The sequence below is a fragment of the Odontesthes bonariensis genome, chromosome 23 (assembly GCF_027942865.1).
Source record: "Odontesthes bonariensis isolate fOdoBon6 chromosome 23, fOdoBon6.hap1, whole genome shotgun sequence".
NCBI lineage: Eukaryota > Metazoa > Chordata > Actinopteri > Atheriniformes > Atherinopsidae > Odontesthes > Odontesthes bonariensis.
In genome coordinates, this window is record NC_134528.1 from 15,017,592 (window position 1) to 15,032,206 (window position 14,615).

A 14,615-nucleotide genomic window follows, 5' to 3' on the forward strand; every position below is an offset into this window, starting at 1 on the left:
AGAGGACAGGGAAGAGAAGACTGGCATGTTATCTTATCATGGTTACATTGTGCGTTAAAGGAGATCTGCTGATAAGTCTGCTCTGTGTGACCTTTGCAGTCATGACATCCGCACAATATGAAAACTACAGTTTCAGAAACTTCCCAGAAGAGGAGCTGATGCCCCTCACCGCCGCCTATGGGACGGCGCTGGACAGTTACGCAGCAGGCAAGTGGACGGAGTCGATCCGTTACTTGGAATTAAGTCTGCGTTTGCACCGGCTTCTGAAGGATAGCGCGAGATACTGCACGCTCCACTGTAAGAGCAGCAAACACGACGAGCCGCCGTCTTTTACAGCAACCCCGGATCTCCGCGTGTGCTGGCACGTTATGGTGAGAGCATCCTGCCAGAAGAAGTGCAGAGCGCGCTTCCCCGCGCTGCAGCCGCCGCCTCCCAGCACACAGATCCTGGAGGATTTCAGCAGAAGATCTCCCTACAGATATCTGCACTTTGCACATTCAAAGGTGAGCTAGAACTTCACATGAATACATCACACCTGTGTTTACATGGCCCAGCCCTGAGTGGCTTTCATATTGCTGTTATGATGCTACTGATGTTAGAATAAAATGTGAAGAATTACAGGATATTTTCAATAAGTTAATAAAATTAGCAATACTCTTTATCAGTCTTCCATCCATGTGGAGAATTGAAGAAGAAAAGTTCATTTGCAGGCCTACAGCTTCAGTCACATCACGTTTATCCTACAAATATAGCCTATATATTATTAGTTTAGCTTAAACAAATGTCAAAGACTGAAATATAGCTTACACAGAAGCATTCGGGACCTTTTACTTTGTTAAAGCACCTTTAGCAGCAGTTGCAGCCTCATATCCTCATTGTTGGATTTAAGCTGACTGGTGTGCGCGCTCCTAACTCTGTCCGAAGAATTTAACATGGCCCAGGCGGACTCCAGTCAAGCTTTAGAAGCATCTCAAAGATGACTGAGGGAAGCTTGATGCACCAGAACTCAATTGTGAAATTCAGTAAGCACTCCAGCAGGTGGTAAAGCCTGCCCAACGCATCACAGGCACCCAGTTACCCACCATCCAAGACATTTACCACAAACGCTGCCTGCAGGGTGAGAAACATCATCAAGGACGTCTCTCATCCAAGCCATAGTCTTTTCACCTCTCTCCCATCTGGCAGACGTTACAGGAGCCTCCGCGCCAGCACTAGCAGACTCCGGAAGCTTTTTTCCTGAGGCTGTGACCCTGCTGAATTCTGCACCGTCACTTAACTTACACCATCGTACTGTCACTTTACTGCATCCATGCACCTTCTGCACTGCTTATGTGTCTTACTCAGCCCCTACGCTTATGTACATATTATTATGTAATCTGCATTCTCCACTTACTGTATGTGCATACCTCATATATATGCACTCTCTGTACATATTTTTACAAAAGATATTCATTCCTATAAGATTTCCACTGTACTTTATGTAAATAATTCTGTATATTGCACTTCTGGTTAGATGCTAACTGCATTTCATTGGCTCTGTACCCATACTCAGCACAATGACAATAAAATTTAATCTAATCTAATCTAATATAATCTAACCTCCAAGTTTATCTGAAAGAACAAGAGAAACTATTTGCAAAATGTGCCACTTCAATAGCAAAAGTCATTTGTGTGCACAGCTCAACGACCTGCAGAGCGCCGTCCCATGTGCCTACACCTTCCTCCAGAGGAACCCTGAGGACCAGGAGATGCGCCAATTAATGGAGGAGTACAAGAACGGGTACGACCTGAGCGGCTTCCTCATCGACCACGAAGAGCGACCCTATGAGGTGACAACAGCCCAGCCGCTGACTTTCACACTGTGCGGCATACTGTGTATACTGCTGACATAACAGATGGAGAGATGTGTACGTTGTATGTTTGCAAACAGTTGGGGAAATGATAGATTATGTTGCTTTCAGGTGAATTTAAACTCAGCAGCAGGCAGGTTTTTTGAAAAGTTTGTTTTCAAAGCAGATGCTATATCAGAATATTAGGGATACATGAAGGGAAAAAAAAAAGATATGGTTGCTTATGTTCTTGTGAAGAATTAAGTCAAATTTATTTAAATTTCTAAGTGAAACACTGAGAAAAAACTTGATTAAAATTTCAAGATTAAAGTGGAGTAATTTCGATGAAATCAAACCAGGACAGGGCTACCATCCGTTTACAAAATGCCTCATGTAAACGAGCTGGTGATGAAACACACATTAACAGAATGTGGCAATGAGAATTAGTACGAGAGTGTGCCAAAAATTGTTTCTGTTCAGGGTAGAAACCACTCAAACGTGGAAGACATAATGTACTCATGCAAGCGTATAGATGCATGCTGTCAGCCTCCAAACTTGATGATGGACCATAGAGTTTATTCTCAACACTGCAACTTTGCTCTTGAGATGGGTAGTTTCTGCATCTGGAGATTTTATAGATTAAGATTAAGATCAGATTTATCGTCATTTGCACAAAATTTCTCCTCCGCATTCAACCCATCCAGATTGGAACCTGTTGAACACACACATGCACACACACTCATGGAGACTGATGCCATACACTGGAGCGGTGGGCAGCCAATCACAGCGCCAGGGGAGCATGGGGGTACGGTGCTTTGCTCAAGGGCACCTCGGCCGTGGCAAGGAGGTGGCCTGCCAACCTTTGAGTGGTGAGAGTGGGAATCAAACCTTCACTCAAATTGGACGACTCACTCTAACCACTGAGCCAGCAACAAATCAACGGCATAGTCCAAGTCAATGAGGCTCTAAAATGAAAATGAAAGCTGGCACAGGTGTGATGTAAACTCTTACTGTGGATCGGCTCTCTGTGTCTCAGAGGGAAACCTGAACTGTAAACGCATAACAAAAGTCTACTTCTGCATATGCCAGCCATTTTTTAAATGGTTTTCATAAAGAAAGAAGAATAGACTGCACTGAATATCAACCAATTTCACCATGCAAAGGTCAGTCCAGAGACAGGCCCGTCTTGGTGTTATCTGTTCCACATAACATCTTTTGTTTCAACATCATTATCATGTATTCCCGCAGAGCATCAATTTGTAGCATTTCCTTTCCAGGCCTCCTTTGTGAGAGGAGTGAAACTGGTCAGCTCGGGCAACTACAGCAACAGCATTGAACACCTGGAGGAAGCTCTGAGGCTCTACCTGCACGAGTACGACCTCTGTCAGGCCGACTGTGAGGGGATCGGTCAGCTTTCACCAGACAGGGACTTCTACGCAGTCATAGCAGGTTAGTATGCCAGTAAAAACTTATTCAGTGTTTTAAGAAATGAGTAATCATTCCAGACTTGTTAAGCTGGATCCCTCATTTGTTCTGTACGTGTCTGGCTTCATCTTAACTGGACATCCGTTGATGTGCTTTTCAACAGAAGTCTATGTCGATACATTAAGGTGCAAGCTCAAGTGTGAGGAAAACTTGATGCCAAATGTTGGTGGTTACTTTGTGGAGAAATTTGTGGCCACTATGTACCACTACCTCCAATATGCCTATTACAAATGTAAGTTTAGTGCCAGCCTGGTTAATATTCCCGAGCAATACCTCTAGCTGTTGAATATCAATGTATTTGCTGTGTTTTCTGATTAGTGAACGACGGCCGCAGGGCCGTGCCCTGTGCGTACAGCTACTTCCTGTTTGAGCCTGAAGACCAGGTCATGAAGCAGAACCTGTTGTACTACAAAGCCTACAGTCAACAGTGGGGTCTTCAGTCCGATCACTTCACGCCCAGAGCGGTAAGAGGAAATGTATTTGTCCAAAAATCAACATTAACTCCAAAACCAAACTCTTAGTTTTACAAAAAGATTCTAGAACGGAGCTGAAATAATTAGAGTAGGCAATCAGGTGATGACTAATGAAAACATGGGACCAAAATTATGTTTACTGAAGAGCGAAAAAGAACTTCCTATTTAGTGCTAAATTTATTTGAATGAAAATGCAACCCTGATTTAAAAAAAAGTTTGGATGTTGTGTAAAATATCAATATTTTTTAAAATAACTGTGATTTTCAAATGGGGGGGGGGGGGGGGGTGTGAAGTGCCTTGCTCAAGGGCTATGGCCATGTTGGTGGACTGCCACTCCACCAACTGACAGTTCGCCAATCTTTGTGAGAGCGGGAATCGAACCGCCGACCTTCAGGTTACTAGACGACCCACTCTTGCCATGGCACCCTTATTTATTTATTTTTATTTGAAGTTTTAAGGAATGATGGCAACTTGCAATGGTGAGATTGCAGCAAGCTAATTTCCACCACATTAGCGCTAAAAATGAGATCCCCATGACATGAGGCCCTACGCACAGCGCGTTTTCTGTGTTCAGGGGACGCTGTTGGTGTTGGATTAAGTTGTTTGCTGACAACAAGAGAGGTTTAGTTGAAGGTGACGTTCTTTCACCCCTGCAGATATATCCAGCTGCAATATGTCCTGATACTGTCAGGTCATCTGTGGTCTCATGTGCATCTGAATCACGTTTAATCACTCTGTTATGAAGCATAAACTTTGACGTACTACTGTAATAACTACACAGCATCGGTTTGTTTTCTTGCCATGAGTTCCTGTTCTGCATTAAAGATCTATGTCGGTTTTAACAGGAGGCTTTCAGACACTACAACCAGACCATCACTCAAAAGGAGATGCTGACATTTACAGAAATGTATTTAGAGCTGGATGATGAGGTGAGGTTAATGAATTAAACTTTTTTTCTGCCTTTTCTTTTCTTTTATTGGTTGATTTAATTTAGTGTTTTGTATTTGGGGGGGGGGGGGTTTATATAAGCCCTCGGGCTTCCTTTCCTCTCCTGCACATTCTTTTGGCCTTTGTATTAATAAATGTATTTTATTGTTTTATCATTGTGCATATTTAAATAAACAAAAAAAAAAAAACAGCCATTCTTAACTCTTATGAAACAACCACAGACACACCAGATAGAAAGTTTAGGCCTTCATCTTAGTTCTGTGGTTCTCCAATGACCTAAAATGAAAGAAAGAAAGAAAGAAAGAAAGAAATCTTGCAAAACATTGATTTATGGAGTCTGTGTAATTTAATTTGGGTAATTTTTTTTTTTCAAAAACTGCTCATCTGGATTTGCATTGTTTTTTTTAGGATTTTCTTGGACCAGAGGAAGCTGCAATTCTTGCATCCGAATCCCCTGATGCAGAGTTTGAAGGTTTGGGAGACTATGAGGAGTCCATCTGCGCTAACTGGAGGCAGCCTAAGGGAAAAGGTGATGCTGGCGAATCAGACATCTAAAAAGGGGCTAAGAATGAGGAGCGCTCAGTTATCAGACAAATCGCAGAAACTTTTCAGAGTTTCACTTCCTCTCCATGCTGGTTGGTTAAAATCTGTTTGTAAAGAGATAAAATTATTTCTTTGCTGTCCCCTTTTTTTTTTTTTTTTTTTTTTTTTTTTAAACTTGGGCATCTACACAAGGGTACACTGCCGACTTGGCCCGACCCTGCTTAGCTTCCGAGATCGGACGAGATCAGCCGTGTTCAGGGTGGTAAGGCCGTAAGCGAAAGTCACTCTGACAAATATGTATTATATAGCTGCAGGAAACCATATGTTTCTTCGAATTTTCCACATTATTGGTTTGAGAGGCTGATGTTGATCCTGCACATTTTCTTCTCCGATGTGTTTGCTCTCTGCAGCTGAAAATGGGACTCTCAGATAACCTCTTCTGTTCCCTGTGTGTAGTTTTGTGTTCATCGTCACAGAGAGAGACCGAGGCTGCTCAATTAGATGAAATCATCATAAATTGTGTCTTTTTTAAACAGTAACATTATATTTTAGAAGTCAGAACACAGAAATAGATGTGGTTTCTGGATCTATAAAAAGGTAATTTGTGATCCCTTCTCTCGCTTACGGCCATACCACCCTGAACACGCCCGATCTCGTCTGATCATAAGCAAGTGTAGAATACATTCTGTGCAAATTATGAACTCCAAAAATAGACAGATGTATCTATCATAAAACCTAAACATTAGCAACACAAAATAGACTCCTGTGGGAGTATCCATCACAAAAGGTACGCTGTCAGGTAGGGATATAACAGTCTAATCTTGTCAATATAACTCTGCTGAGTGATAAAAAGTCATTTTGAGACCAAAAACAAATATCCAGGATCCATGTCTTTATAAGCCTAAATATAAGCCAGAAATAATTCACCATCTATCCAACAACGATAATGGACATACAGTAGGTAATTAAACACGAACATTTAATTAATTCATTATATCATTATATTGATGCGATCATGCAATGATGACATCATGCATGTTTTATGTTTCCTGCTCCAACACACCTGATTCATATGAATGGCTCCTTATCAGTCCACTGCAGATGGCAGTCGATGACGAGCTGATCGTTTGAATCAGGTGTGGAGGAGGGAAACATCGAAAACATGCAGGGCAGTGGGTCCCGAGGACCGGAATTGAGATACATCGAGCTACGCTTTTCAAATTTAACATACTGTGCGCGTGCTCCCACATACCGGAAATCAATTTCTGGCAGCAATCAACTTTTGCAACGACACCTGTCATTTCACATTCCGCTTATATGATGACATCGAGAAACTTTTCATTTTGCTATATCGTCAAGTTGCCGATAGTTTTAATTAACTTACCTGAGCATGAGCATCCTGTTTTTCTTACATCAGTACCTATGTGTGCCCGCTGAGTTTTCGTTGGTGCTCAGATCCCGGCCGGCAGAAATTGGTGCTCCTTGACTGGATGATTGGTTGGTTGGTTGGTTGGTTGGCGCGTGGGTGGGCACCGGGTTGATTGGCAAGTCAGTAAGCAACGTGCTGATTGACTTTTCACGCAGGCGTCAAAACAGGGTCAAAATTCGCACTTGTAAATTGAGTTTTGTAAACTTGTAACTTCAGGGTCGCACTTGAAGGTGGGAAATTTGTGTGTCCTTTGGATTTCGTTTTACACGTGCACAAAATATCCCCACATATACAGATATGTTTTACACATACACAAACTATTTTTACAACTTCAAAACTTTGTTACTCGTGTGAACATCATTGTACAAGTGAAAAATCTTTCTGACCCTTATTTGATCCCATAAAATAGATCTAAAATCTAACTTCAAGTTAATCTTTTACTTGAGCCAATGCTGAAATGTAGCCAAGGCACATTTATTCAGCTGGTATACTTTTTTATTTAAACTTTATACTTGTATACCACCACTTCTGAGAGGCAAACAAGGTTCCATTTACTCAAATGCTTTTGTCTGAGATCGAAAATGTCTCTTTTGAAGGATTTTTTTTTCTTCTTGCAATTCACGAAGCTGTAGATATAACAAAAAAAATTAAGTGTTGGCAAAAGAGCTGTATGTGAATCTGGAAGAAAAAGTCAACATTCATTTCTTAAAGTGTGGAGGTTAGTTACATACATCATTAAAACATGTATGTAACCAATATATTAAAAGGCTTTAAAACAAAAAGGCTGCATCATGTAGCATCAATCATTTTCAGCTCAGTTAGGACCACATGCAGTAAAACCCTATCAGTTAAAAATATTTAGAGGACTTTCGGGTTTGATCCACATCTTCCTATTAGTGAAGGATCGGTCTTTTGTGAGGATTTACACAGAAGACACACACACCAAATGCACCACACAGTCAGTGATATATGTTTTAATATACAGTAATATGAGTCTTTACACTAAAAGTCAAGAGACAGTGGTGCCAAAATCCCTTTGATGAACCCAACCACAACAGGTGATCACAAACAGAGGCAGTAAACACAGAATGACCTGAGCTTTCAGTCGAGTCTGTCCTTGAGTTTTGTTATATTTTGAATTCAGTGTGTATGTAATTGTTGATTTTAGCAATTGTATTGTCATACAATTAGGACATCGTCCTGTCATTCTTCATTCATTCATTTCAGAAGGGTGACTATGTGACAGACTTAAAATCAAATTGTCGACATATTCCTTTCATGTTTTATGTTAACTGGCAGTGTAACTTGAATCTTTCATTCTGGTGTCTGTGCCATTGCCCTGTCCAACAACTGTTACAGGTAAAAGAATTATTTAAAGTCCAATGGAGTATAACCCTCTGAACTGCATTCATCACTCCAGAGGGAATAAATTAAGAAAATAATGCGCATAGACGCTGCAGAACTGGACTTTTTTCTTTTTGTTTTTACAGGAGAACAGTTCTGATAGTTTCTGACCCTGTAATCATATTTCAGATGCTATGCTTTTAATATACATATTTATTCCTTATGTTAGAACTGTCCAGTTAGGGTTAAATAAGTGAAGCCATTTAGCCATTAAGCATAGTTGAAATCTAATGTTTTTCTTTTCTTAAGCTTGACTGCGTCATTGTAAATTACAAACAGCATGTGTGTAGATTTGATAGGGATCCTGTGTTCAGTATGACTTTAGAAATCTGTGTTGCGTGTCATAACTTTGCAGTTTAAGGGAGACATATTTTGGTGGAAAAAATGTATTTTCTTTTGGGCCTGAGAGCATAACTTTGAGTGTCTAAAGTCTCCACTTACTAAGCAAAAAAACTATTTTTTTGAGGGACTCTTGGACTCTCATTCTGTGAGCATGTTTACACGACGCCAGAAAAAAATAATAACTGTGTTAGCCAGGCCAACCAAAACTAGGCTCTTAAAATGCCTGTACACATGTTAGTCCAAACAAAAATCTAGAAAATTTAAGCTCTCAAAGCTAGACTAACTCACCCAAATAATAACAAATCATTACTGCTCAACTATGCACAAATGGGCATTCTGTACATGCTCAAAAGTTTAATCTTTTTGCGTCGTTCCGTAAAAAGAGTAAAGCCTTAGAGTGAATTAATACAGCTGAATGCCAAAAAAACCTGTTCTCATTTCACATACTTTTCTGGAAGTCACCCCATTAAGGCTACTTGTCAACTCCCATTTACTTAAAGCATTTCCAGACTGTCGCTCTGCTCTAATAAAATCCTGATTTTATAAACAATATGAGATGAAGAGAGCTGTAAAGCCATGGTTTAAAAGGGAAGTGTTGGACTGTATCCCTGTGGTATTTCTTACCAAAGCATGTCGCTGACATTTCATTAAGACGAATATAAATTGTGTCGACTTGTGGAAAAAAGGGCACAATGTGTCTCCGTTAAACGTAGAAATGTCAACACACATCATATCTAGCATTTGGAATCCTTTGCTAATTATATCTCTATTTGTAGGCAGGTAGAGGAGTTTTTTTTTTCCCAGACTTGTGCTTCCATTCAGAGCGGCAGTGAGTCACTGCTGTCTAAATGAGTAGCTACACTATTTACAACAGCACCCGTGGTCAGCATACTTGTATGCATATAGTTTGGATATGGATTAGATATCATACAGCGAGATAAAACATTTAGTGTGTACATGTGCAACTGCCCATCTGCTTGGCTGCAGAACAGACGCAAGTTTCCTTGCAAGCTCCTGCTTTAGTCTTACATTAACACATTATGTAGGAGAACTTATTTACTACCAATGGGATCCTGTCTAATAAGAAAAGGCATTAGGAGAGAAATTATGGCTATTAATGTGGAATGTTAAGGGCTACCAAACAAACTACCCTAATATAGACAGGCAAAAAAACAACATTCAGTATTTAGAGATATTTCTACACATGTATTGCAGTTAAAGTTACTTTACTAAGAGGAGCTGGTTGTGGTCTCCTTGAGATAAAATAATATTGGCTTCCTTAAAAAGTCTGCACAGGGAGAAGTGCATGGCCTTCGTCCAACAGATAACTTAAAGGGGTAGAGCATGATAACAGTCCAGACAGCAGAGGACCAGCTGTAGCCACTAATGGTAGTTTGGGGAAAGTAGGAATGAGCACGAAAGGCGATGCTAACTACAGCAACGAGGACATTTGTTCCCAGACACTCCCCGACAGTTGGTAGAATGAAAGAGATTGGATCCTCTGGGTTCAGTACCATTCAGATATATTCTTCCAGAGGGAGCAAATACAGACGAGGAGAGGGAGATCAACAAAGTCAGAACAGGGGGGACAGAAAAGGTCTGATGGCTCTTAAGTGGAAGACATCTTTGTTCAGTGTGAGGAAGACAGGAGAGATACAGCTCAAACTCCTGAAGATCTGGAAACAGAGAAAGGATTAAGAGGAAAAAAGATAAGAGGATAAGAATGCAGATAAAAAGGTGTGTGTGTGTGTGGGTGGGGGTCTATCAAGAGGTCTGACAAGCTGAATTAAAAGACTGGAGAAAACTGTAACACTGATTATCGTTTTTATAGATTCCTTGTAACTTACTGACCAAAAAAACAAAGATCTACTATTCATTTTACAAAGAGTAAATGGAAAAGCAATCTGAGAAAAAGGAACCATTATGTGTTTCATACAGTTGAAACGCATGATGGAAACACATATTTGCTTGACAGATAACCTCAATTACTGATTGATAAACAAATGAGAATTTACATTCTGTTGATAAACCCACTGATAAACTACACAACAAAAGCTCTAATGCAGGAAAAAAATGAAAGAAAAAAACAAAACAAAACACAGGAGGAAGGCTTGCCTTTTCTTACTGAATTATTATATCATAAATTCTCAATACACAGTCAATTCAACAGCAATGTTGTAGAAATGGCAGTGAAGGTGCACGCAGTATAAATAAAAATGAAGCACACATAGATATAGAGTTATGATTCCTCTTATTGTTTATGAGCTAATTGCATGTGTAAGAAATTTATTCTGATGAGTTTTTATAGTTTAAAGGATCTATGATTGTGTGTTTAAAACTAATTCAGGGCATATAAATGCTGTATACTTGTGCCTGTGTAAATGCATATTCAATTTTAAAAAAAGAGTGAAAGATGAAAAGTATGGTTAAATAAATAGGTGACGGATGTGGGTGTATAAAACAGATGGCATTGTGTTGACATAATGGACAATGGTTGATGATGTTCCAGTGCTAGGTTCAAGACTGAAAGGTGGGTTCGTACCTTCCTTTTCGGATGTTTCTGCATTGGCAGCGATGCAGGAACAAGATGAAGAAGAGAAGACAAGTACAATAAGATTATCAACAGTTATTTCATGTACGTGTTGCGAAACCATGCATTTTCCCCTCGGCCACGGAAACAAAGAAACTCCACTGCAGTGTTTTTCCAGGCAATTCTGACAAAAGCTACAGCAACGAGATGAAGAAGAAAGATTACAAGTTTTTTCTTTTGTATGCAGCAGACGTGTCACAGCTAAGCTGGCATGTGAAGCAATTTGAATGTAAATCACACTACAGACAGAGAGAAAACTTGCAACGGGAACAAGGAAAGAGCTTGTTAAATGTGTTTCTTTTTCAATCCAAGATGCTCATTCCACTGATTTACATTGTCAGACTCATCATGGACGTCCACCACCACCCATCCAGCTCTGTAGCACCTTTCACTAAGGGAGGCAGAACCTCTTAAGGTGTCCTGTAGTATCAGCCTTTAGGACATTAGCAGCAGACTGTTCAAGCCTTAAACACTGCCTGCATCATTGCTCTAATTAAACACACAAAGAATTAGCAATCTAATGTGATTTATCAGATCATTTCACCTCTCTCCATCGCTCAGTTGTGCAGTTCTCATGCTCACCTGCCCCTTTAACGGTGAAAAGTGGTCAATGTGCGCTCAGACTACTGTACAGCTATGCAGTCTCATAAATGGCAATTTATGAAGCATGTTCTTTCTGTAGCATCAGATCAGATGGCCCACCTTCGCGTCTGTAAGTCTTGGGCAACCGTGTCCCTGTCACCGGATGTCATTCCTCAGCCCACAATTACTAGAAACTAACCACTGCATAACCAGGAACAATCCACTAGGAGTGCTGTTCTGGAGAACTCTGACCAAATGATCTGGTCATCACAGCTACAAGAACTGGCTTAATCTCCTCCCTTATATATTCCACCCCCTTAACAAGTGCTTATGTAATAAGATCGTCACGGTCAGTGGTTGGGTTATGCCTGAGGATCTCAAACAGAGACGTGGATCAGGCTGTAGGTCTGGTAAACTAATCTCTCATCTTTAATTTCAGTCATAACCAACTTTGACTCAACTAACTTCATCTGAGCCAGTCAGTCAGATTTCCCAAAGCTTTTGAACAACAAAAAGCATTGAGCACACCAAATTTCACATTATGGCAATAGTGACACTAGTCACCGCTAATAAACGGACGAGAATAACTCCAGATATCCAGCTCACCAAATTGCTTAAAACTAGCAACTAATATTATTTTCACCATCATTGGTTATTTTCTTAATGAACGCTTTGATGGCCAGTCTTTTCCGACCAACTGTCCAGAGCCTGAAAGCAACGAGTTTGTCATCAATGACGGACAAACTTTACAAAGTGTGCACTGTATGTTTTAAATATCAATCACTGTGAAAAGTTTCTCTAAAAAGCTAAAGGGCCCAAAGAGCAACTGACTCAATGAGTCGCATTACCGTACAAACCCAAAGAAAACAGCCATCCCCTGCACATGCACCAGCGTGAAGAATAAACTGTCACTACGGATCAGAGAGCAAAGCAAAGGAGCATTCAGCAGCAGCTGCGTGCATGGAGGAACCCGGCGCACACACACACACACACACACACACACACACACACACACAAAAACAAACAAATGGATGGAGGCATGCCAGAGCTCTTACTTAAATCCCCAGCCAGTTCCCCCCAGGACTATTGCTGCCACCAGAATTGCACCAGCAACTGATCCTATTATGATATTGGTGCCACTGGGACCTATGGGAGAGAAGGAGTCAGTCAGTAAGGGAAAAATGTCCAAAAAGTGTAAGAGTGTTCTTTACATTTGCATACAAACATTTCTGTTACAAATAGCAGATGCGAGTGAAAGGTGAAACAATTCAAAACAAATTTGAGTTTTGTTTTTTGATCATTTTGAGAAGAACAGAAAACCAGCAGAGTGCAAAACTTTGAACAACACATTTTAGGTCTCAGAAATTCTTCTTCCCTTTTATTTTTTATTTTTTTAGGTCAGACCTTTGAAAATTTCAAAACTTAATAAACACTCCTATTCTTGAAACCTGATTCAAACAATCAGCTGTCAAGCTGCCTGACTATCTGACAAATGAATTAACAGCAACAAATGAGGAGAAAGATAAAATAAGTCCACAAAGTGTTTTCTGGTAGATGTTCTGTCAGAAACCAAAGTCACAAGGAACTGTGTACGTCAAGCTGCAGTCTTGAAAAACTTGAAAACAAACCGAGAGAAAACTGCGTACAAATATGAAATATTTAAATAGTCAACAGATCAAAAAATATCCAGTGTCCTCACCACAAAATTTTGTATCAGTGGTTTTCAATAGAACAACTAAAAAACTTCATGAAAATGTTTGGCAGAAATGAGATATGTGTTTTGTTTTGTTTTTAAAAAAGGAAGTAGAACAAGCATAAAACATCTTGACAAATGTTAAACATGGGGGTTGAACAATCATACTCTTTGGCTTGTGCTACAGCCAAAAGGTTTAAACCAATTAACAGATACCATAGAACTCCAAATAAGTTTTTGTTGCATTTAGGAAAACTTTCCAGCTTTTCTTGAAATGGGGCTTGTAAACAAAATGAAGAAAACATCCATTTTGAGTTGACACTGATGTTGCAGATAATGAAGAGGCTCACAGAAGCTAAACCAGATCATCAATTTTTCTCGAAGAAACGATTTTTGACAGTGACTGATGAAAGAACTGAACCGCTCTGTGTTGGTTACCTTTGTACTTGTCTGGGCCCTCTGGGGTGGGGGTTGGAATCGGATCAAACACACTGCAGTCCTTCCCGGTGTAGCTTGGATCGCAGATACACTTCACCTCGTTGCTGCAAGTCTGCGAGACACATAGGCGAGCACAATTAATGCTTGCCGTCAGGCTCAAACCCCAAAAGCTGTTCTTGTCAGACAGTGGACTCACTCCATGGTTGGAGCAGATATGCAAGGCTGAGGAGCCAGGACAGGTGCTGAGGTTGAAGGTGGGGATGGGGTGGCAGCGCCGCTCCAAACACATCATGTTTGGCCCACATGGTGTCCCATCCTCCACGTAACCCAGATCCAAGCCGTCATCCAGCACTGCATGACCCCCCCTGCAGGTGACAGAATATCATATTCACCACATCCAAATCCTTAGTGTGCTACAGCATTTTGCTCCCTCTGTTTCCCACAAACACCTCACCAAGGAATCCTTGCTGACTTGCCAAGATGTTGCTATTCATTTAAGAAAAAACAGCCTCACCTGCAGTCCATGTATCGGTTCTGATGGTGGACGGTTAGACTGGTGAGTTTCCCCTGCAGTTCACCAAAACTTGGCTTCTCAGTCAGATTGGTGCAAAGCAGCAACCCACACAGAACGTCTCTGTAAAACCAGGGAAGCTGCGGCAATGAACAGCCTAAAACTTCTAGTTTAAACATAAAAAGTGTCAAATGAATTTGCTTACTGTTTGTTGCACTGCACCCATCCTTGTCCACTGGGCTCTGGACCACAGTTGCCTTTTTCCGTCCCCTCAGAGTTCAGCTTTTCGTAGCAAAATCTGTCCGCTGAGTCTGACAAAAAAAAACAAGAGAGAGAGAGAGAGAGAGA

The 14,615-nt window shown here is 40.7% G+C and overlaps 2 protein-coding genes across 4 annotated transcripts in view; one reads left to right on the forward strand and one right to left on the reverse strand.

Moving 5' to 3' along the window:
* The first annotated feature begins 25 nt into the window (after nt 1-25).
* Nucleotides 26-11,192, forward strand: LOC142374272 (endoplasmic reticulum protein SC65-like). The gene is made up of 7 exons (XM_075457871.1): nt 26-503; nt 1,680-1,829; nt 3,107-3,278; nt 3,418-3,546; nt 3,633-3,778; nt 4,633-4,716; nt 5,144-11,192. Exons 1-7 carry the CDS (start codon nt 39-41, stop codon nt 5,288-5,290), a joined length of 1,293 nt encoding a protein of 430 aa, XP_075313986.1. The 5' UTR covers nt 26-38; the 3' UTR covers nt 5,291-11,192.
* The window catches only part of adam11 (ADAM metallopeptidase domain 11), a 27,599-nt gene continuing 22,996 nt past the window's right edge, over nt 10,013-14,615 (reverse strand). For 2 of the 3 annotated variants that reach the window (XM_075457868.1, XM_075457867.1), the window contains exons 20-25: nt 14,473-14,578; nt 14,271-14,390; nt 13,953-14,121; nt 13,757-13,868; nt 12,681-12,771; nt 10,875-11,013 (exon numbers count right to left, since the gene is read on the reverse strand). In XM_075457868.1, the coding sequence (XP_075313983.1) occupies nt 10,971-11,013; nt 12,681-12,771; nt 13,757-13,868; nt 13,953-14,121; nt 14,271-14,390; nt 14,473-14,578 (641 nt within the window). In that variant the 3' untranslated portion in view covers nt 10,875-10,970. Of the gene's footprint in view, nt 10,130-10,874; nt 11,014-12,680; nt 12,772-13,756; nt 13,869-13,952; nt 14,122-14,270; nt 14,391-14,472; nt 14,579-14,615 lie in introns of those variants that run through there. The other variant, XM_075457869.1, reaches the window with a different exon arrangement.

Excerpts from the sequence above, each read along its gene's own strand:
- LOC142374272 (XM_075457871.1), top strand. The coding sequence starts at position 39 with ATGGTTACATTGTGCGTTAAAGGAGATCTGCTGATAAGTCTGCTCTGT. Across the intron at positions 504-1,679 it reads TGCACTTTGCACATTCAAAG|CTCAACGACCTGCAGAGCGC; the intron begins GTGAGCTAGAAC and ends TTGTGTGCACAG. Across the intron at positions 3,279-3,417 it reads CTTCTACGCAGTCATAGCAG|AAGTCTATGTCGATACATTA; the intron begins GTTAGTATGCCA and ends GCTTTTCAACAG.